Source organism: Panthera tigris, chromosome A2 (assembly GCF_018350195.1).
Source record: "Panthera tigris isolate Pti1 chromosome A2, P.tigris_Pti1_mat1.1, whole genome shotgun sequence".
In the NCBI taxonomy this organism is placed as follows: domain Eukaryota; kingdom Metazoa; phylum Chordata; class Mammalia; order Carnivora; family Felidae; genus Panthera; species Panthera tigris.
Genome location: NC_056661.1, coordinates 30,078,037 through 30,101,416, shown reverse-complemented (window position 1 = coordinate 30,101,416; position 23,380 = coordinate 30,078,037). Strand labels below are relative to the sequence as shown.

The window sequence follows — 23,380 nt, the reverse complement described above, 5'->3', positions numbered from 1 at the left end:
CCTCCACACACACATGCACCACGACAGATTCCTGAATCACTGCCACCGCATCAATTTCATTCTCTCCTGAACCGAAGTGTTCATTACCTCTATCATTCATTTATTAGCTCACTGTATTCTGCCTTGGGACATGTCTTGAGCTATATTAAACTGTCTAGTTCTTTGCAGTTCCTTAATTGTTCAGGTAATTACTCAGTTCTTCAAATGAACTAAGGCAGAAAATGGGAGCCAGATATCCTTTTAGCACCTCAAAACTTAACATTGTGGTAGACAGAGACTAGATTATCAATTAATATTTGTGGAGAGATTGATCATAACACCTTTTCCTAGGGTGCCAGGGTACCATAAAACCATAAAATGTAAGATGCCTATCTTTTTCTACAGGACTTTTTACAGGGTTGAAGGGACATTTTCATAAAAATTATTTGTAAAAAATATGTGGCTAAAGTTGCTCAAATGCTTCATGATTTGAATACAGCGTGGGCATCGTGGGCATAATAACAATATATAGATAGACCATATCTTATGATAAATTGTCTTTGGTATTAGACATTCAAAAACTGCCCTCACTCTTGGTGAGGCGCTAGGACACCTTACCTGTAAAATAGAAGTAGTCATACCTACCTTGTAGGTTCATTGCAAGGATTCAAGCAGATGATGGTTATACGGTGCGAGGCATCGTGTCTAGGACACAGTAAACATAGTAAGCATAAATGTTATTGACAATATGCAAAGATGTGTAATTACAGGCAAGATATGCTGTGACATGATCCATTATTACAAATAAAGCGTTGACAAAGCCAATGTCCCTATGTATGACCATCAGTTTGTAACCTAACTCCTAATGGTAAGGTATGAATATATGCCAAACATTTCAGCTGCCCTACAAATACCACTGCTGTAGGAAGGGCTAGATCGTATATCAGTCCCTCATTTGTGTCATTTATCTGATATTTTTGGCATTTTCTATCACTCTGCCCCAGAACATAGCTTTGTTTTTGCCATCCTCTATGAAGAAGAGAAAGTTTTAACACCCTAAACATCACCAATAATTGTGCCTGACATAAGACAGAAGGAGAAGAAAAACAAAAGTCTGTGTGATCCAAGCAGCTCTACATTTTCATGTTGGGCACGTGTTGAATTTTTAATGATGCAAATAATTCATAAAAATTTACAAGCAATCATAATGGATAATGAAATTATCATTCCCCACTTAAATTGATGAAATTAATGATCACAGTTCTGTGAATTTTCTTGGATGATTGATGGAGGGAATAAACGTGATTTTATTGTGCTCATAATGAACTGCCAGAACCTGAGCTACGGAGAGCCAGGTCGGAGGAAGGAAAGGCATCTGTAGGCAGAGAAAAAAGACATATACTTCTTTGGGGCAATGTAGGCTAGAGCTTAATTGAAAAGCAGTGAGTGTAGTATTCATTCTGCTCTCCTCCATCATGGAAAGGGAGGTGAAAATATTGGCAGTATTCAGAAGGCCATGAAGTTCTTATTTATGTAAATCTGAAGGCAATGAGGGGAGAATTTAAAACACTAATGGTCCCTGAGTTCTGTCTTTCAACAAATTTACTCATTGCAACATTTTACTCAGAAACCAATGCTCCCCCCCTCCTCCTTTTTCTCCTTTTTTTCTCTTTCTTTTTCTTTTCCTTCTCCTCTCCCTCTCCTTCTCTCTCTGAGGTTGGCCTCCTATCTATTGCTTGCTTGATATTCCCACAATATTGTGAGACAGTCACATTAAGGCAGACCATTCTTTCTTCATCCAAATCTGTTTTCTAGGAATGGAGTGCCAAGTTGGTGTCTTAGACATGCTTCATCAATGAAACCGTCTTGACGTTGGCTGTCCTCGTCCAACTGAGACACGTGATAGTCAACGTTCATTCAACTCAGGTGTAGTTCTTAGTTTACTTCATGAGATATTCCATGTAAAAGCACCTAGAATAATGATGCATAGTAAGCATTCAGTCACAGCTTTGTGATTATCATCACTATTTGCTAGAGAGTGGCAAAGTCGTGCTGTAACTTCCTACCAAGAGTCACAATTGTAGTAACTCTTACAAAGTCACCGTTCCAAGAGCCTCTGTTTCCAGTGTGCTCATTATCAACTCACCAGCTTTAAAAGACTGTTTACCTGTGGTCATTATCTCAAGGAAACTGAGTAATTACTCTTTCCTCCCTTTGAGGTCCACCTAATATTGAGGGGAAATCTGTGATTGGGCGATCAAAGTCCCTCCACGTACTTTCTGTAGGCCTGTTTGCCCTTTGTCCAGCAGTCTGCCGTAGGCTGTCTGCAGTTGTTCTCAAACATAGCCAAGCGGCAGAATCACTAAAGAAGATCATTTAAAATACACATGGCCTGGGGGCACCTGGGTGGCTCAGTGGGTTAAGCACCTGACCCTCGATGTTAGCCCAGGTCATGATCTCACAGTTTGTGAGTTCAAGCCCCGCATTGGGCTCCACACTGATGAGGCAGACCCTGCTTGTGATTCTCTCTCTCTCTCTCTCTCTCTCTCTCTCCCTCCCTCTCTCTGCCCCTTCAGCACTCCCTTTCAAAATAAATAAACTTAAAAAAAAAAATAAGTCAACACTCCCAGACAGGCTATTCTTTCTATAAATTCTTACACCGTAAGTATGGGCTAGAGCCTAGAAATCTCTATTTCAGTATCTCATCCACCCTCCCCCCAACCTATGATTTTGCCACCCTTATCTTGTCCCATCTAAACTCTAATATGCTCCCTGGCCTCTCCTTATTCCGATCTATTCGGTACATTCTCAACCAGTTACTGTCCTCGGTTACGCATCAACCAACATTTATTGCGTACTCTTAGTGGTGCCCGACACTATGCGAAGCCCTTAACATTCATCATCTCATTGAATCTTCACAACACCCATTAGTATTTCTCCATTTGCAAATGAGCAATTTGAGGCTCAGAGGCGTTGGAAGACTTACCCGGCATCCCATAGCTGGGTAGTGGTCTGCCATATCTGTGTGTAGATTAATACCTGATACACAAAACCCAGGTGGGCCTGGTTTCAGAGCTCCACATCCTAAATGCTGCGTCATAATTGTTACATCATTACACACATACATATACAATAATCATTACATTACTCCTCTGCCAGAGACTCCTTGTAAGGGATCACAAACAGAAATGCATACAAAGGTCAGGCAACAAATGCCGATCTGAGAAGGTGATGGAGATGAGGAATAGGAGCTAAGCTTCATGCCTACCGAGGTACAAAGCATTCACAAACAACGGCCAGATCTTTGGCTCTTTACCTTCAGGAAATCGTCAACATGATTAACAAGGATCACTCATTAAAGTAGTGGTCTTTACTGTTCTTTTTGAGATCTGTGCTTCTTAATTATGAGAATTTCTGTATCATAGCTCAGACACTGATGTTGCAAAGAGGAGTCAAAAGTTTACCTTTTGGAGAAGAAGTTGAAAGGTGCAGGGGCTCACGGAACTCAGCTCACCTTGGTTTTCTGACCACTGCCTGCCCACCTCCCCACCTACCCACATGTGTGGAGCACTCTAGGGTCTGTTGACCCCACCTGAGATCCTACAATGAAGTCATCAGAGTAAAATGGCTAAGAATGGGACTCAAACATCAGGAAGAGGAAGTCACATGTACCACTTAGCAAACATGTGACTTTTGTCAAGTTATTTAATATTTCTAAGATTCAGTTTCCTCATCTGTGAAATAGGACTTACTCATCACCCCCACAGCATCACTATAGGGATTAAGTGAGACAGTATAGTGGAAAGCATGCAGAACATTGCCTGGCTCATAGTAAGTGCTCAGTAAATGGTAGCTCTGGGGTTGAACTGATGACCATGGTAGTGATTAATAGTTAAAATGGTTGCATTGTGCAGCGTAGAATATAACAACTTGAGATTTCCCCCAAGCCCTGCCCCTGTGGCAGGTAGGGAGTTAGGATGCAGGGAAAGGGTGTTCTCTCATGGTCATGGTGATTGGTGTTAACGCAGGAAGGAGAGAGAAGAGTTGGGAGAAAAAATAGAGAGAGGTCTCTCCTTTATCTTCTCTTTTTCTACCAGCAGTATCACCCACAGCACATTGAATGGCCTGCCTTCTGTCTTTCTAACAAAGCCTTTTAAGTGGTTTCATTACTTTCTGCTACATAGTAATAACTAGTTTGTACCAGGACACCAATACTAGGACAAGAGGAGGACATTCTGGCCCCAACATTCGTAGGAGATGACCTTGGTAATCCAGAACGACATTATTAGCCAGCAAGAATTTCCTTGGTGTATTGGTCAGTTTTGTGCAGTTTCTCAAGATATTACCACTACCCTCTAGCCATTCATGAACCTCTTTGGGAAAAAGTTTCTATAGTCACATAAGTTTGGGAAATGTTGTATGCTAGGACCCCTCGTAAAGATTCAGAATATACATTAGCATAATAAAAGCTCCGAGAAATCCTGCAGAAAGGAACCAGTTTTTGTTTTAGCCAGTGTTTTCTGAACCGATTTCATCATGAGACCTTTCTTATAACATCTGCTAAGTAAACTCATGCTCACATCTTCTCCCATGGACCTCTGGAGACTGAGAAAGAGCATGAGAGAGACAGGTAGAGAGAGAGAGAGAAAGGGAATGAGGAAGGGAGAGTGGATATCCAACCAGACTCATTCTTCTACCCAATGAATATTTTCAGGATGCTGGATGCCAGAGGTAAAGTGCACACTGAGAATTTAGGTCCCTCCCTTCTGTTGGTTTGAAGCTGTGATTCTCCAACCCCGTCCTCCCTTTACTTTGCTAAAGGAGGGAACAGAGGAGAAATTGAGCACATTGATGGAGATTCCTCCTCTCTGGTCTCAGCTCAAGCATCACGTCCTCAGACAGGATGTCCCTTGACCAAGCACCTAGTACAGCCCTGCCCCTGCCATTTTCTAGGTCACGAACCATTCTACTATATTCATAGGTCCTATTGTTTTCAGATATCACCATGCTTATTGATTAAGTTGTCTTCATGAGTACAACGACCTTCTCTGTCTTATTCATTGGGCTTTGCCCTGAGCTCAGAACAGCACCTGGCACATAGGGTGCTCAACATAGATTGGGCAGGTGGGTAAATTTGTGAATGAATGAACAGATGAAAAAAAGCAACAAACAACAACATCGACAACAACAAAGGAGCCCTTTTGAAGCTAAATCGATAAACCTGCTCTCATGCACTGGGAAACTCAAAGAAATCAGCAAGGGAAGCTGCCCGTCAATTTTCTATTGTCCCCACTTCTGTATTATTGCTCCCGCCTCTCATCTACCAAGCACAGGGCAAAAGTCATTTGCCTAGCACCCACTGACCCATCTCCATTATAGATATAATACTGTCCTTCAGCACTTAGGTCCCTTATCTATTGAATTGCTTCGGATTAAAAAAGTGGCATCAGAGGGCTCAGAAGCCTGGAGGACCCTGGACCTAGCCTAGAATTCTAGCTGTGGATGGATAAGGAAGAGGCAGATGGGGACATTCAGAAAGAGTCTGTGAAACTGGGCAGTTACAGGGGGAATTCTTGGTGGGTTTCTGTACAGACTGGAGAAAATCCCACGTACGGCCCCATCACCACCACTGCACCTGTTACTAGTTTTTCAATGCTTTGTGTATTATAGACACAATACCAAATACTTTATATGCCTTTATTTCATTTAACCTCAGAACAACTTAGAAATTGAAACTCTGGTGAGTTTTCACGCGAGGTAGCCGAGGCCCAAAGACTTTAAGTAGCCTCCCATGGTTACACAACATAGAAGTGGCAAAGAACAGATTCCCCACTGGCCTAATACACTTGGAATATTCTATTTATATTGAATGAAAATTATTCTGACGTTAAAACTCGCAAATATCACCATCTCAAAATTGATTATTGATTCAACAAATATTTATGAAATGTCTGTGATGTGCCAGTTATAGTCTAGATACAGATACGCAGAGAACAAAAGCAGACAAAAGCCTGTGGCCTTCACAGAGCTTGGCTTCTTTTTCACAGTCAATAAACAGACAAGAACAAGAGAAAAATACATGTTGGATGGCAGTAAGTGCTCAGGAGAAGAATAAAGTAGGGAGGGAGACTAAGGATTGCTGGGGATACTCTTTTATTCAAGACAGTCAGGAGAGAGTTCAAAAGAAGGGCAGAGCCTAGAAGAAGCTGAGAGACTGACTCCTGCAGAATACTGGACGAGGAGCATTTGAGACAAAGGAAGCCTCAAGTGCAAAGACCCTCAGGTGGAAGTATGTTTAGAATTTTTTAAAGAACAATGAAGAGACTGGTGTGGCTGGAACTGAGTGAACAACAATGAAAGTGACAAGGTCAGAGGCAGTGAAGATCCAACTTACATCATCAGGATTTTGTCACTTATTTTGACTGAGATGGGGAAGTGTCAGGAGGGTTTTGAGCAGAGGAGTGATCATAGCTGATTTACATATTAAAGGACCACTCCAGCTTCTGGGGGCATGCAGGACCCACAGAAAATGCAGGAAAATGAGTCCGAAGGCTATTGGAATAAACCAAGGGAGAAATAATATGACTTGGACCATCAGTGCAAGGGGGTCAGTGGAGCAGTGAGAAGTGGTCAGATTATGCCTATACTTTGAAGATAGGACCAACAGACTCGCCGGAGTCATGGATGACTCCAGAACAGTTGGAAGGAGGGAGTTGCCAATTGCCGATCTGAGGAAGACTCCAGGAATAACCAATTTGGATTTTGGGTGAAGATGAAAAGTTGAGTGTTAAACATGTTACGTTGGAGCGCCCGCTGACACCACTGGAGTGGTCAGCGTAGACCAGGATTTCTCAACCTCAGCTTCTTGACATTTTGACCTGGCCAATTCTGCATTGCTGGGGACTGTCCTGTTCACTGTAGGATGTTGTGTGGCATCCCTGGCTCCTATCCAGATGCCAGTGGCAGTTCACACCCCCCCCAACCACAGTCATGACTGTGAAAAAATGTCTCCAGACATTGCCACCTGTATCTGGGGGAAGAGGAGGGGAGCAAAATAGCCCCCACTGAGAACCACTGCTGTGGACGGAGAACAGGTCTGCAGACTGAGGCCTGGGTGTAATAAAGTTTAGAGAGAAGAGGAGGAGAAGCAGCAAAGGGGTCTGGGGAGGTATGGCCAGTGAGGTGGGAGGAGAACCAGAGAAGTAATCACACTACACTTGCTATTTGAATGATTGTAAATAGTTATCCTGCTAATAAACCTCTGTAAACACGTCCATCGACATGCATAGAATTTAATGGTCTGTGGTTGGTCCTACAACCCGGCTATGCCAAAGAAAGGGTCTTTTTTAGAAGTTCAGTCATACAAGTTCAGTCATGGTTAAACTTGAGATAGCCCCCAAATTGAACCACTAGGCTTTCTAAAGTTCCTTTTGAACCCCTGTCGCCTCTAGGACCCCACCCTGTTCATAACAGCAGCTAACTTTTATTTAGCTATCTAAATAAATTTTGCTTATCTCCAGCCTACAGATGAGGAAACGGAGGCTCAGAGAGGCTATGCCTCTTGCCTACAATCACACAACTCCTCAGGGAAGGAGCCAAGATTCAAACCATTCCATACTACTGTAGAGGGGCCCACATTTCTAACCACGGTATCTTCAGAGTTTCTCACAAGGGGCACCTGGCTTTCTTTTCTGCCACTTGACTTTCCAAGCACTGAGCCTAAATGAGGTGGAAACCATAAAAAGCAATACTGAGTACCTCACAAGAACAGCAGGAATCGAGGGGCACTCAGAATCTGACGAGTTCCAAGCTGATTTTATTGTATGCCTTGCACACCTCTCTAAACAAGGAAGGGAAGGTGCAGGAAGTGAGCAGGCATGCTGATGGGACAAAAAAACAAACAAAACAAAAAAACACCAAACCACAAAGTCTCCACTGTGAGCAGATAACTAACTTTTGTAAGGGCCTTAGAAGCACTAAAAGGTTTTTACAACCATTATCTACCCAGGGGGCTAAAGGAAGCAAGTTTTGTTACTGTCAAATCCTTAGCATGTGAGAAAACTTAGTCCAGAGCTGAAGGATGGGCCTTTGCCTTGGGTATTCCAGGCACGGGGTGTTGAGCACTCTCTTGTAAGTTTATGTCTCCCTAGCACTGAGACAACGGGAACATGCGGACCTTACAGGCGGAAGTGTATGGCATGATACCTGTGCACTTACTTTACTGGGGCAAAGGGCGTGAAACTTATTTTATTAGGAACATACGCAAGTTGGAAGTAAAGGAAATTAGAGTTCATTTTGGTTCCAGTCAATCACTGAGCCTTCACATTTCTTATTTCAGAGTGAAAACCGATGTCAGTCATGAGATGTTAGATAACATCTGGGCCCAAGATATCTAGCCTGGCAGTCATCTTATTTGCTAGATTCCAGTAGGTACAGTGCCTAGCTCAATATTTTTCAAGAGCCTAGGAAACTATCTAAACCTCACGAGAAAATGTATTTACTCTTAAAGAAAACTGCAAAATCAAAAATAATCTTGGATTAAATGTCTCTTAAATTTAACCTACGTCTCCTAGTCGATTGCGATTCAATTCAATTTCATCCAGGTTTTTGTACATTTTTTACAAGGTGGTTTGGAGTCCCTTCAGCATGTTTAACATTGTTTGGGTGGGAGTCCCAAAGTAAGAATAGCAAGGCCTTGTGGAGGACCCTGCTGGCCAAGGCAAGGAGAGCCAGGTTTGACTGGGAACACAGGCGGTATTTTCACTCTACTGAGATGGTGTCATATACCATGATCCGCTTGAGTAGTGGTGATAGTTCTCTACAACTCAGATTTGTCATTTCTGAAGGACAACTCTCTGGCTCCACATGGGGCCGATGCCATGCATTTGGCTTCAAGAGCAACTTCCCCAATGCTTTCAGACCTCAGTCTGTACTGAAGGGCATTTAGCCAGCTGGCCCATTCACCATTTCCCTTTGAGACTCCTGGCATTCATGACCACTCCCAGTGGTTTCTCATAAATGTTAAACAGAGGGGTAAAAAAAAAAAAAAAAAGAACAAATCCACAAGGCAGTCCCAGGGGAAAAGACAAGCATGGCTTACAACAGTGTCCTCAGGGATCCTTCTCTGTGGGATGATGGGAACCCAGCCCATGAAAGCAAAACCAACAACAGTTCCCATAATCCCCTCCATCAAAGGCAACTGGGAGGTCTCACAGGATGGGGCTGGCTGCATGGAGGGCAGCCAAACCTCTGAATGGTCATGACTGAACCCCCCAAGTGCTGCCTCTGTGTGCTCCCCCCCAGCTTGGGGGCCAACTCAATCAGAGCCACAAATACTGGGGGCACTCAAGTGCTGCTGAGGTTGTCTTCATGGTCATTGCTTTCCATGTGGGAGGCTCAATCGGGGGCACCTTTGATGTGGCGAGGGCTTCCCCTGGGAGCACTTGACCGCAAGTGGTTTGAGAGACATTGGCTGCCTGCCTTGGTCTTGGGAGGTGTTGACATTCTTGCTCATTAGAGGAACCTGGACAGTGCTTTTGGCAGCCTTAATCAGCACAATCAGGCCTCAGTCCAGTTCTCATACTGTGGAGAGACTGGCAAACAGGGAGGCTGCTTTCTGAGGACATATGTATGAGCTGGGAACTATTTTTCCAAGGCAGCAACGTCACTCAGCAGGTGTTTTTGAGTGACTGCAATAGATTTTTTAATAGTATGAAAGGACTATAAGTTGTGTCTGGGTTCTCCAGGATATGCTATTCTACCTGATGACTCCAGACCAAACTTTAGGACGTAGAGTAGAACCAGGATGACGTGATTAAGTACCAAATAAAGGCACTGTATCAGTTGGCTATTGCTATGTAACAAACTGTCTCAAAACTCAATGACGTAAAACCATAGTCATTTATTTCATCCACTCATCTGCAAATTACTGGGTTGGCTAATTCGTGCCAGGCTCGCCTGGGTGGCTCTGCTTCAAGACGTGGGTCTGATTAGTCTTGGCTCCTCACCGTGGGCTGGGTTCACGCCCTTTCCCTGCATCTTGGATGCAAGTTGGAGTGAAAACAGCTACCTGGGGTGAGCTCTGCTCATGGTGATGACAGAGGCCCTGGAGAGTAAGCCCAACCACTCAAGCACATTCCAAGCCTCTGCTTCCATCACATCTGCTAATACCCCACTGGCCCACCCTCTTTCTGGCACTTCCAACCTCCCTTTTTTGATTTATTTTCCTCTGTAGCAATGTGTGATCAATGTAAGAGGTATGAAAAATCTGGTGACAAAATGGACATGGGGTGAAGAGGAGAAAAGAAGAATGATGTCTGGCCGTCTGGCAGTTGCTTTGGCTAAGCTGGGGAAGTCTTAGAGGCACAGATGTGAGGGAAGAAAGCTAAAGCTGAGGTTTGGATATATTTGATTTCAGATTCCTGGAGAGGAGACTTTCCAGTGGAAATGTCAAGTAGGCGAACCAGAGCCTACATCTCTCCGCCTCGCAGACAACCCAGTTTCTACAAAGCAAATGCTTCGTTTATGTAGATAAGAGGTAGTTTAGCTTTTCTGGTACATGAAAGGCCCCGAATCACATCCTATCAATTAGTTTGCATGAGACACACTGCGATGGCACAATTGATTCACTTGGCATGGAATATCATGCCGTCTGCCTGAAAGGCAGGCCAGAAGATGTTAATGCAGTTGTCTCCAGGCAATTATTAACTTTCCCTCTTAGCAACAGGACCAAGGCACTTTCGTTCCCTGAAATGACAATTCTCCCTTGTTAAAGCTCACAGTTAATTTTTAAGAACCACACCAATTTAACACCCAGCTCACATGAGCCATATACCTTGAGTAAATGCAAATCCAGTCTGCATGGCATGAATTATGGCCTTATGCTGAGCATTGCCATGGCAACTAGTGACATCATCCCCCAAGACCAACCTGCACAAAATCCAATTCTCCAAGGGTCCTTATTTGCCTAAAGTGGATGTGTTGTCTTGGCTTATTCACATATGCATTCGTAAATATCACTCTGTTGTCAAAGGTTTGCAGTGGATGTTTACTGTCATTTTGGGAGGTATATTCCCTTTGTGGCAAATGTTGTTTTTTGTTCATGGGGGGGGGTAGGGTGGAGGAAATTCTAATGAAAATTACTGTGTGTATTTGATTAGCAACATTTGTTGATAACATATGGTCTGAGGAGGCTTCCGCAAATAAGAGGCTTTAAATAGTAAACAGAGATGTGACTGCAATGAAGCAGATGCTCTCCAAACACACAGTAGAAGGTTGCTTTGCAGTAGAGTTCTCCTTCCCTCCACCCGAGCGTATTCCTCTCCCTTATTTTCTCCCCCAGATCAAAGTGCTTACTTTCAAAGCCATGGCATTGTGGCACAGGTTTGGAGAAATAATGTGCTGTGACTTTAAAAGTCATCTCCATCCCCCAAATATGAATTATCTGCTACTCATGTTCATTATTTGATATTAATAATGATGTAGTGTGACCAAATGAGTCAGCCAGCTCCAGTAGATCTGCAAGGAGCATTTGGGCACCACGTGTCTGAAATGCTATGAGACACAATCCCCAATCTTCTAGTACACCAAGAGTGCTGGTGAGAGCTCCAGGAAGAATTTAGAGCAGCAAATCGAATCACCATGGGCTGAGCTGTCCTTGTAAGTGCGTGTTTACAGTTGATATTCATGGATGTGCTCTAGTGAGCTTACTTCCTTCGGATCTGCTAACGAAAATAAAAGTCTTCCCATTAGATCGAGCCAGCGATTTAACTGTGTCTATCGGGGGTCAGCATGCTTTTTCTACAAAGGACCAGAAAGTGGGGCGCCTGGGTGGCGCAGTCGGTTAAGCGTCCGACTTCAGCCAGGTCACGATCTCGCGGTCCGTGAGTTCGAGCCCCGCGTCAGGCTCTGGGCTGATGGCTCGGAGCCTGGAGCCTGTTTCCGATTCTGTGTCTCCCTCTCTCTCTGCCCCTCCCCCGTTCATGCTCTGTCTCTCTCTGTCCCAAAAATAAATAAAAAATGTTGAAAAAAAAAATTTAAAAAAAAAAAAAAAAAAAAAAAAAAACAAAGGACCAGAAAGTAAATAATTTAGGCTTGTTGGCCAGATGGTCTCTGTCGTAACTACTCAACTCTGCCTTTGAAGCGCAAAAGCAGCATAGGCGATGTGTAAAGGGGTGAACGTAAGTGTGTCCTAATAAAACTTTATTGACAGGCATTAAAATTTAAATTTCGTGTAATGTCCATGTGTCACGAAATATTCTTCTTCTTTTGATTATTTTCAGTCATTTAAACATGTAAAAACCATTCTTAGCTCATCAGCCATACATAAGCAGATATTCAGCTTGACTTGGCCCATGGAACATAGTTTGCCAACACCTGGTCCATAATCCTAAAATGGAAGACATATTATTTTAGTGTTTTCCATGTTCTGGGTATTGAATTGAACAGTGTATACGCAATAGCTCATTTCCTACTTATTCTTCCATCAATCCTCTGGGGTCAGTGTTATTCTTAAAGATAACTTATCTTTATCTTAACTTATCTTTAACTTAAAGATATCTTAAAGATGTGAAAATCAAGGCTCAAATTCACATCTAGTTAGTGTGATCATTTCTGCATGTGACACTGCAGGTAAAATACGATATCCATAGGTACTGATATCTCATTCACCTTTGGATCCACAACAGATCCCAACACAGTAACTTGCACATGGTAGACATTCAGGAAGTGCTTTCTAAATGAAGGGAGAAATGAAGGGCTGATTAGAGGTATGATCCTGACAGCGGGGGAAGTCAGAGCTTCACCCGATGCCACATAGGGCATATAGGTTAGTCAGCTGGACCGTTCAAATATTTAGCCCCATCCTCTTGGAAAAGGCACTTGGTTTGAAGTGGACTCACTTGTCTCAATACACATTGCTGTGTATTTGGAGGTATCACTCTGAGTAGTTGCATTCTATAGTGTACGCTTGTGTGTTTATGGCTAAAAAGACCATAAGTGGCAACAACAGTTCATTTTGTAACCTGTGGCCCTTTCCAGCATTATAACAATGGGCATTGACGTTGCTTCCAGGCATTGGCCTCATGAGTTAACCATCCTTGGCCTTGAAGGATGTACACCTTGCTCCTCAGAGTGCTGTCCTACCTGTCGCATATGCTGGGTCTCCACCGCATGCTGCCAGCCACAATGTACACTTGGGAGAGCTGGTGGGCTCCTAAAAATCATCTAATCTCCAAGGAGACAAAGCTCTCAGTTTTGCTTAAAGGAGGCAGTCATACCCTTGGGTATCTCAAACATCGCATCTCCACAATCCCCTGAATTTGGTGACACGGTTATTCTGAATTGATCACTTCCTCCTAGTCATTAAATAAGTATTTTTTGTGTGCCCGGCCCTGTGCTTGGTACAAGAGATTAAAAAAAATCATGCCATGTTCCCTGCCCCCCAAGGTGTTTATCGTCTAGAGAGAAAGACAGGTACACACACGGATAGTTGAACTACACTGTAATACTGTGCTATGAGTTACTGAGAGGCAGTGAAGCTCTCTGGTTTCATGCGTGGGCCCTGGAGTCAGAAACTCTGAGTTTGGAGTGTGGCTCTGTGTTAGCCCAAAACCCTGGACTAGTTACTTGACCTCCCCAAGTCCTAGTTTCTCCATTTATAAAGTGGGGATAATAACAGAGTACATCTCAAAGAGCAATCAGAAGGATTAAATGAGATAATCTATGAAAAGCACTCAGCCCAGGGCCTGGCAGACTTTAAGCATTTGCTAATTGGTGCCTATTTTTAGCTTTTTTGTGAGCTAGCCACACAGTGTGATTATAGTGGCAGATATGATGGGGTCACAACAGAGGGATAAGTCACCCACTTTCCTTCATCTGCCTTGTGTTCAGTGAGAAGTTAGTTAACCTAACCTCCCCAGCTACTGCTTGCAATACATTTTATCAGCCTCTGGTCTTTTCAAATCAAAGTGCAATTGTGTTTCCGTTCTGGGAAACGTTTAAGAAGACGCATTCATCTTAATAACCACAGTCAGTGCACAGCAAAGCAAAAGAAATGAGCAGGGAAGAATGCAACAATAAGAAAGAGATTCATTTAATGATGTGTGGACCCACCCAAAGGCCAAGGCTTTTGATGCTTCCACTGCTGGCTAATTTGTCTATCGGTTAGGTAGTACTCTGTGAAGTATATTGAACATGTGAAATAAATCTAAACTGAGAAGCCGCAGTGGCCTAGGGCCCCGTCAATCTTGAAACAGAACTCTTCCTTTGAGTTACAAAGGTAACTGATTTCACTGGATCAAGACACAGAGCAACAAGATGGTGGAACGGGGAAGGGAGGCAATATGGCGCCATCATTGAGTCTGGGTTGTGGAGTCAGATGGCCATTTGCTCCCTGTGTGTGATCCTGGACACATTATAGCTGGTCTGAGTCTGAGTTTACTATCTCTAACTGTGAGAGTAATAATTATAAGCATTTCACAAGATGGCTAAGACAACTTAAAAGAATAAAATGTGTGTATGACCAAATAACACCTTTAAGAGAAGAATTTGGGCTTAGCACATAGTAATCTCTGAATAAATGTTAGCTTTTTGTTGTAAAGATATTCAGGCCTCTCTGTGGCTGGAAAAAGACAAAAAGTGGACATTTCCATGACTTTGGAAAAAAGGGAAAGGGAGAGGGAAGGGTGCTTATAACTAAATCTCCCTTGGTCTTCTTCAAATAGGAAGCATCTACAAAAACAAGTCAGGAGTCATTTTTACAAAATCCAAAAACTATAGTGAGGGGTGAAGGTTCACGTCAGTGCCAGTGATAGCCGATCTCCACTGCATGGCCTCTCATCAATGCATGGCCTGTCGTCAGACTGGGTGTCATTGGACTCAGAACTTTATTCATGGGCCTGTGACCCATGCATCTGCACAGGCCTCATGCTCAGACCTATGTTTGGTTAAATGCTCTGCATTTCTGTCTTGACATTCTTCACTGTTTTGTCTCCGAACCTGTGTTTGTTAGGTGAAGTTTGATGGGACAATGGAGCATGCATCTGAGCAGAACTCCTCTGAGAAACGAAAATACTTGATCTTTTAGTACCTTTAGTGGCACCTTCTCCTGCTTTTAGAGTAGAAAGCCCAACATTTCATTTTGCGCAGGCCTTGAAAATGGCATAGCCGACCCTGATCAGACTGGAGACTTTTTGGCCTTCTCCCTGGGCTGGGTTGCCATTTTGAAATCTGATGGGTAAATTGGGAATCAGCAGTGACCTAAAAACTTGAGGTGAGCCAAGGGTCATGGTGGGAAGAAGCCAAAAGCACAGCTACAGCTCTGGTGGGAAGGAAAAGCCACTCAGTGTCCCAATGGACTGGGCTGGCAAGGCAGCGTCCAGCGGCTTGAATTCATCCAGCTTGACAGGGTCTTGTAGGCCTCACTCTGTCCCACACTTTGAGTCATGCTGAACATTCAATGAGCTGAGCATCCTTGGATAGCTGCAGGGTTTCAGGCCGACTGACTTAGTGCCTGCTGAGCAGGCCAGAAAAGCCCTACAAACCAGTCCCAGCAACAGTATCATAGGGATAGAGTGTGTGGGACCCCCGGGGCACTGAGATCAAGGCCTCACTGTGGCTTGGTATTAATGCATCTCATCCCAGGAACTCTTTTGGTTTCCAGGAGGAATCTTCTTCATCTCTGTGACCAATCATGATAAATGCCCAAAGAGATTTATAGGACAATTAAGCACAAATCATAAATTAGTGATCGTGTTTTTTGCCAGTATTGCTAATTATTAATAATGCTTGTTACTGATAATTATGACAGTAATAGCAGTGAAAGCTATAACATGGCAAATAAGAGATATGGGTTCCAGCCAGCTTGGTCAAAATTCACTGGAATAAAATGGGCAAGATCTTGAGTTTCCTCTCAGTTTTCTCATCTGTGAAATGGGGATGATGATAACTGTTTTACTGCTTACCTTGTATAGTAGGAAGGTCAATGTCTATCTTGTTTGCCCAGCACAGGGTTGGACACTTAGTACATTCTTAATAAATATGTGTCGAATCGATAACACAAAAGTGATCATCATGTTACTAGAATATATCTTACATATCCTAATTGGGAAGGGAATGTAGCCAAAATCGTTGGGTTCTCATGCTGTTTCAAGCCTGCTAGTTACTTTTTTTTTTTTAATCCTTACTTTTATTTATCTTTTTTTTAGTTTTTTTTTTTTTCAGAGAGAGAGACAGAGAGAGAGAGAATGAACATGTGTGAGCAGGGGAGGGGCAGAGAGAAAGGGAGAGAAAAAAATCCCAAGTAGAACCCTTGCTATCACTGCAGAACCCAATGCAGTCCTCACGCCCATGAACCATGAGATCATGACCTGAGCCAAAACCAAGAGTCGGGCGCTTAACCAAATGAGCCACCCAGGCACCCCTACTTTTATTTATCTTTACTATTTAACTACTCTGTGAAATGAGGCTATTTTATAGCTGAGCACACTGAGGTTCAGGGACATTCATGACTTGCCCCAAGTCCTCCAGTTCATACGTGATTAACCAGGATTTGAACTAAGGGTGTCTAATTCAAAACCCTATGCCCTGTCGTGTTGCCTTTGCTAGTACATGCCTTCCCTGTCTTAGGAGATTGCTTGCCGCAGCTGATGACCAAAATTCAGAACTTCTCTCTGTACATCTAACATTGCACTGTTGTGTTTGCAACCTGTTGCCTCTTGTTCTGTCGCCTCTCCTTTCACATGTCTTCTCCCTTTCTCTGTCGTGACTAGTGTGCTTCCTCAGTGACTTTTGTGCCCTTGGGTCTCCATCTGGGTTCCCCTTGACTTCCATTTTTCTGGCGCTGTCTTGTCTGCTTTCTCTAGATTCCTCATGTCCTTGAGTTAACAGGATTTATTTGAGTGCAACATGGAGACTAGAAGGCATTCCCATCATAAACAAAAGAAGAAATACAAACAACCACCACTGAGTAAAATATTCAAGGCTGCTATTAGTCAAAGGAGTACCCATGAAAACAGCAATGACAAAGTAAGCCAGAAGAAGAAGTGAATAGGGGCCCCATGAAGGCAAGAGGCACTGCGATTTGCACTCATTCCCGGACGGTGGGAGGATGGTTGCCACTTTTGGGGAAAGCGTTTTGGGAATCGGTGTCCCAAGACTTGAAAGTGTTGGTCGATGAGCACAATTCTGGAACATTCTAAGAGGAGCATCCCTTACACCCATCTAGCTCTCTATGCCAAGGAAATAATCAAAGATGAAATAAAAAAGTAATGTCTAGCCCAGTGTCAATAGCAGAACATTGGCTAAATAAATAAATTATGACATATCTAAAAGGTGTTATATTACAGAGTCATTAAAAAATAATATTTTAGGCACTCCTGAGTGGCTCAGTTGCATAAGCCTTCGACTGTTGATTTTGGCTCAGATCATGATCTCACGGTTTGTGAGATTGAGCCCTGCATCGGGCTCTGTGCTGACAGCTGGGAGCCTGCTTGGGATTCTCTCTCTCCTCTCTCTCTGCCCCTCCCCTGCTCACATGTGTGCACTCTCTCTTTCTCTTTTCTCGCAAAAGGCATAAATAAACTTAACAGTAATAATATTTTAATGAATCTTCTCCATTATGGAAATTGGCCATCATATAAGGCAAAGTGAAAAAAATCTCTATGCAAAACTGTATCTATTCCTGTCTTCTAGTTCTGTAAAAGAGTGTATAATTGGCATCACCTATTCTTTCAACAAATATTTCTTAGGTGTCTTCTATGTGTAAGTACTATGCTAAGTAGAAGGTATGCATATAAGCCAACAAACACCCAGAAGATTCAGCTATTGAACAATTGCACAAAAATAAATAATTACCAGTCCAGTGATTGCTAGGACAGAAAATTAAACAGTATCTCCCAGAGAGCTTAACTCTGGACCAAATTTAGACTGGGAGACCGAGGGATGTGTTCTCTGGGCAAGTGTTTTTGAAGCAGAGCTCTGAAGAGGTAGCCAGGTGGGGGGAAGCCATTGCCAACAGAGGGAACCATGCCTGCCACAGCCCTGAGGTGGTGCCATCCGGAGGCCCATGACCCTGGAGCAGATGAGTGGGAGGCTGCACCCCGAGGTCTGGATTGCACCCTGAGTGCAATGGAATAGGTGCCACAGAAGGCTTTAGGGCAGGCGCTCAGTGCAATCCAGTGAACACTTCTGGAAGATCGCAGTGATTTCAGGTGCAGAATGGATGGTGTGGCTCTGTGAGAACAGTGAGGAGTACATGGAAAGGCCACATCTGAGGGTCCATCAGCAGCTCCTGTCAGCCCAGTCTGGCACCCTACCCAGACGCTAGGTAAGCCAGGCTCTCCTCTGAAGAGATCTTAAGACTCAGATTCCCACAGACCAGTGAGAAAGGTCATTTCCCACTTCTACCTTCCGCTCCTCTTCGAGCTTCATCCATCCCTCTATACAACTCATCTTTGAATGCCAGAAGAAATGGGGTCCCCCATCTCCCCCCATTTTAAAGTCAGGTGTTGGCTTTGTCCAAATGAAGCCTGGTCTCAAATTCAAGGACTGTTTCCAAGAACTGGGGATTCAAAGGATATAAGGAAGTGTTAGTGGTTACCCTGAAATAGTTTGTGAGTATCTGCAAATGCATGGGAAAAGTTCTCCACAACTCGATTTCATGCTAATTCCAAGTGATTCCTTGTAGAGCTCTGTGAAGACCGGTGGCAACTTTCTGAGCATCTGTCTTGCATTTGCCTAACAAGTTAATTAACACTTTTTGTCGCTCTGGCAGCTTTGGAGCAGAGGTGAGGGGGAGGGGGGATGCGACAGCCAGTGCTGCCTCGGGTTAACCCTGCATTCCCCCTACGCAGGAAGAAGGCAGCTGAGTGTAGCATTGTCAAGGCAGAGGTCTCCGCACTGACCTCTCTAATTCTTTCTGCAGCTGGGGCACCCAGGGCGACTTCTCGACAACTCATGCACTGCCCGCTGTGAAGGTGAAGCTGTTCACAGAGAGCACAGGGGTCCTGGCCTTGGAGGACAAGGAGCTCGGACGGGTAAGCGCTCCCCATCACGCGTTGCTCCAGAGAGCTGTGTCCCCCGGTCCCATGGGATAGCACTGCCAAGTCCTGAAAGGTTTGGTTTCAGGTTTGAGTCCCGGGCCCCACTCTCCATTGGTTTTGTGATCCTGGGCCAGTCCCTCAACCTCTCCGAGCCTCAGTTTCCCCTCTTTAAATCTGGGCTACCAGGAGGGCACATTGTAGAAGACAGAGCAGGGGTTCTCAACACCCTCAGACCCAGACACCCGTTAGAGCAGAGATTTGTAATGTCCCTTCTGTCTTGAAGTGAAACTTTCAGACTATTTATTTATTTACTTTTAATTTTTTCTCTTTTTTAGTCTGTCTTTATTTTTGAGAGAGAGCGAGACAGAGTGCAAGTGGGGGAGGAACAGAGACAGAGGAAGACACAGAATCCAAAGCGGGATCCAGGCTCTGAGCTGTCAGCACAGAGCCGACATGGGGCTTGAACTCACCAGCTGTGAGATCATGACCTGAGCCGAAGTCAGATGCTCAACGGACTGAGCCACCCAGGCGCCCCTCAGACAATTTAACAATCTAACCACCTGACAATTTAAAAATCAATACAGTGACATAATATAATATAAAAGAGAAATAAAAGGGAATTAATAATAAAATAACTTCAGGGTGCCTGGCTGGCTCAGCTGGTAGAGCATGTGACTCTTGATCTCAGGGTTGTAAGTTCGAACCCCACATGGGGTGTAGAGATTATTTAAAATAATATCTTAAAAATAATAATAATAAAATAATTTCAAAAATGTAGCAATTCAGGCACCATTGCACTAGAAGACCTACAGAAGGAATGCTTTCCTTGTTCCCATATGGAGAATCACTAGGCAGGTGACAGTCACAAAATCTGCTGTGGAGGGTGGAAGCTGAACAACTTACATATCAGTGAACTGATTTCCTGAAACCATCAACCAAGGAAACAAAGTTTCCTCGGTTTCCCTGGAAAAGTGCCAAAATTACTTTGAGTGTATATTGTTCCAAATTACAGAAATTCAACTGAGTAAAGATTAAAGTTCTCATTGGTAATGATTCGTGGATAAGGCAGCATTCCATCCCGTCTGCAAGTAGAGGGGGCTCCAAAGAGATGTGCCAATGGGGCAAGAAAATTATTAGCAAAAGAAAAGGATTGTTTTTGACAAGGTGGCTTTCCTTCAGGGTGAAAGTGAGGGGTCTTATCTCGCAAATTACCCCATCTTTCTTTGCATGAGGGTGGAGAGGGCAGACGCATGGGTGCTGATTGGAAAATTCCTGACTGACATGTTAGGCCTACATTTCTGGGGGAGGTTGGAACTGCAGGTAGATTACGTACTGAGCACCGGTTTGGGAATAAGGCCTAAGTGACACCACTTTGGGCCTCTGGTTTTCTTTTTAAGAATATGTAAACAAAAGATTTAAGATCTGGACTCAATTAATTATAGACAGGCTTTTCCACCTCCATTCGTATCCAGTGGGAATATTTAGAAGTTAGGCAAGATTCAGGACAATTCCTCCCTGGGGAGGAATATCTCATTCATCGTATGGCATGTCGAATCCCCAGGCCCCGCCCATTCAATGCCAACAGAGCCCAGCACAGTTTTGTCAACCAAAAACGTCCCCCAAATTTCTGAAACATCCCAAAGGGTGGCACCAATCCCTTTGAGCACCCCTGAGATAATAGAGACATTGCTTCTTACTTCTCAGTTATTGACTCTACACCAAACAGCCTGTATTTTCAGGACGTAAGTTAGATTTGCTAGCTTAAAATGCTTCCGTCACCCCATACTGCTTATAAGAAAAATCTGAACTCTGTAGTATAGCCTACAAGGATTCATGTGATCGGGCTTCTGCCTACTTCCTCGGCCTCAGTTGTGACTACCTTTCCTCTTATCCACTATGTCCCAGCTTCATTGGCCAAATTTCAGTCTGCTATATAAACCATTCTTCCCTGCATCAGAGGGCTTTCTCCCTGAGTGGAACGCTCTCCCCACTGTCCACAGCTCTTCAAAAGGCTGCCTCCTTCCTTGCATCAATGCCTTCTCCTCCTAAGAGACTTTTCCTGACTGCCCATCTTCCTTCATTCACTGCCTCAGCCCTCTCTCTACTAAACTTCTCGCCAAGGAGAGAAAGAGAGAAGAATTTACAGAAATGTCGGCTTCTGTCTCCCCTACTGGATGATGAAAACCCCATGGGCATAGAAGCCTAAACTATTTTGTTCACTACCCTATATACCCAGAGGCCAGCACAGAGACTCCCAGTACATTTCATTTCGTACTAGTTGATTACATAATCCCTTCTGAAAACTGTATGACTTCAGCTAAAACTTTCAACCTCTCTAACCCTCTGATGTGTCATCTATGGAAAAATGAGAGAACACCTCGAGACCAGCGCACAGGCACACACTTCTAACAATGCCAGCGAGAATACATTAAGTGTGCTTTCTTTTTTCTTCCTTTTTTGCCCGCTTCCTTAATCTGGCTTTCATCTATACAGCTGACCTGGAATCATATTACTAGCATTTAGACCAGAATATTAGTATTCAGAGAGACAAGTCCAGGAATGCTCAACTTGAGTCCACAGAAGGTTCCCTGGAATCCAGGAACCCCATGAAATTGTTTGCAAATGTTGAGGTAGCGAGGGGGCATATGTACATTTTTCTGGACTTGCCAGTCCAAAGCATTCACCAATTTCTCAAAGCTGTTTCCACTCAGAAAAGTTAAACCCACTGGGCTAGTCAAACCTTTTGTTTTATAGAAGAGAAAACAGATTCCCACAGAAGGCAGGAAGCTTCCCTAGACCCACCCAGTTGGTTGGTTCCCATGCCCTGTACATTTGCCAGTGGCCAGGGCACTGCCCCAAGGCTCTGCGGTCTCTCACCGATGCTGTATAATAACCCTGATGAGTTATTACTCATCTTGTACGGATGAGTCCGCTGGGGCCCAGAGGAGGTAAGTAACTTGCCAGGAATGATGTTGACTCATCTCCAGGACCATTCCCACTGTATCACATTTGTCCCTGTGCAGAAATAAAATCCTGGGCTCTGCTGCTATGACAAATGCCACGAGCTTGCCACAACCCTGTAGTTATTCATTTCTTAAGAACTCATTCTCTTCTCCAGCCCCATAGATGTTCCCCTAGATATGAATTGACTCTTCCTACCGGAGACACTTTCTAACAGTTGCCGTGGAACTGGCCTGCCAGGTCCATGTGCCGGCTGGGGCGCCCTCCTCTGGAAGCACCTCCACAGGCTGCAGCTGGTGATGACTGCTTTCTTTTTTTAAGTGAAGCAATTCCTTGTACCCCTGGGGGAGTGTTTCTATGCTCTAATTGCTCCCAAGCTTAGCAGGACACAGCCACATTTGAAATCCCAGTGCTACATTCGTTCATTCAACAACATTTAGTTTGTGCCGTATTCATTATGTTTTACTTTCATCGACCTTTTTAATTGAAAAAAAAAATTCATGCATTGTAAAAAAGAAGTTAATGGATAATAGTGACAATGAGTGATTGTTCCCACCTTGCCCTAGTATCTTCTCCAGGGAAAAGCCTTGTTTTCAATTTATTGTGTATTCTTCCCCTAGTGTTCTATGCCTGTATAAGCATAGCATATGCAAGCATATGTGTACATATCCCTCTAAAAAAGAAAGAACAAATGAATGAATGAACAGCAGGAAATTACTGTATACATACTGTTTTGTATTTTGCTTGAAATATCAGTGTATTTAGAGATTAGTTCACGTCAGCCCATACTGACTTGCTTCCTGTTTCATAGCTGTGTAATATTCCAGGTATAGATGTATCATAACATACTTAGATTATTTCCAGTCTTTGGCTGTATAAGCAATGCTTCCGTGAATAACCTTGAATTTATTTCTTTGCGCATATGTGTGTATATGTGTAGGATGGTTTCTCAGAAAATATTTTGCTGAATGAAATCTGAATTTTGACAGATTCTACCAAATTGTCCCTTAAAGAGTATACGCCAATTGATACGTCCACAAAAGGCAAAAGTGAGGGTTTCTCTACACCCTTGCCAACCCTGTAATATTACCAAACTTCCATTCACTGGATATGATTGTGAGCCCATGGTGTCCCATCATTTGTGGCATGCAGAGAGCAAACAGGACTAATGACAGGCAAAAATCTTTAACTTCAAAAGAACATAAGGGATATAGATCTAAAAAAAACAGAAATTATAGGGGCGCCTGGGTGGCTCAGTCGGTTGAGCATCTGACTTCGACTCAGGTCATGATCTCACGGTTCGTGAGTTCGAGCCCTGCGTTGCGCTCTGTGCTGACAGCTCGGAGCCTGGAGCCTGCTTCAGATTCTGTGTCTCCCTCTCTCTCTCTGCCCCTTCTCCA

At 43.7% G+C, this 23,380-nt stretch overlaps 1 protein-coding gene across 15 annotated transcripts in view; it reads left to right on the top strand.

Moving 5' to 3' along the window:
- The window catches only part of CADPS (calcium dependent secretion activator), a 475,617-nt gene that overhangs the window by 262,586 nt on the left and 189,651 nt on the right, over positions 1-23,380 (top strand). For all 15 annotated transcript variants that reach the window (XM_042979336.1, XM_042979338.1, XM_042979339.1 and 12 more), the window contains one exon: positions 18,902-19,013. In XM_042979336.1, coding sequence (XP_042835270.1) covers positions 18,902-19,013 — 112 coding nt within the window. The remainder of the gene's footprint in view (positions 1-18,901; positions 19,014-23,380) is intronic.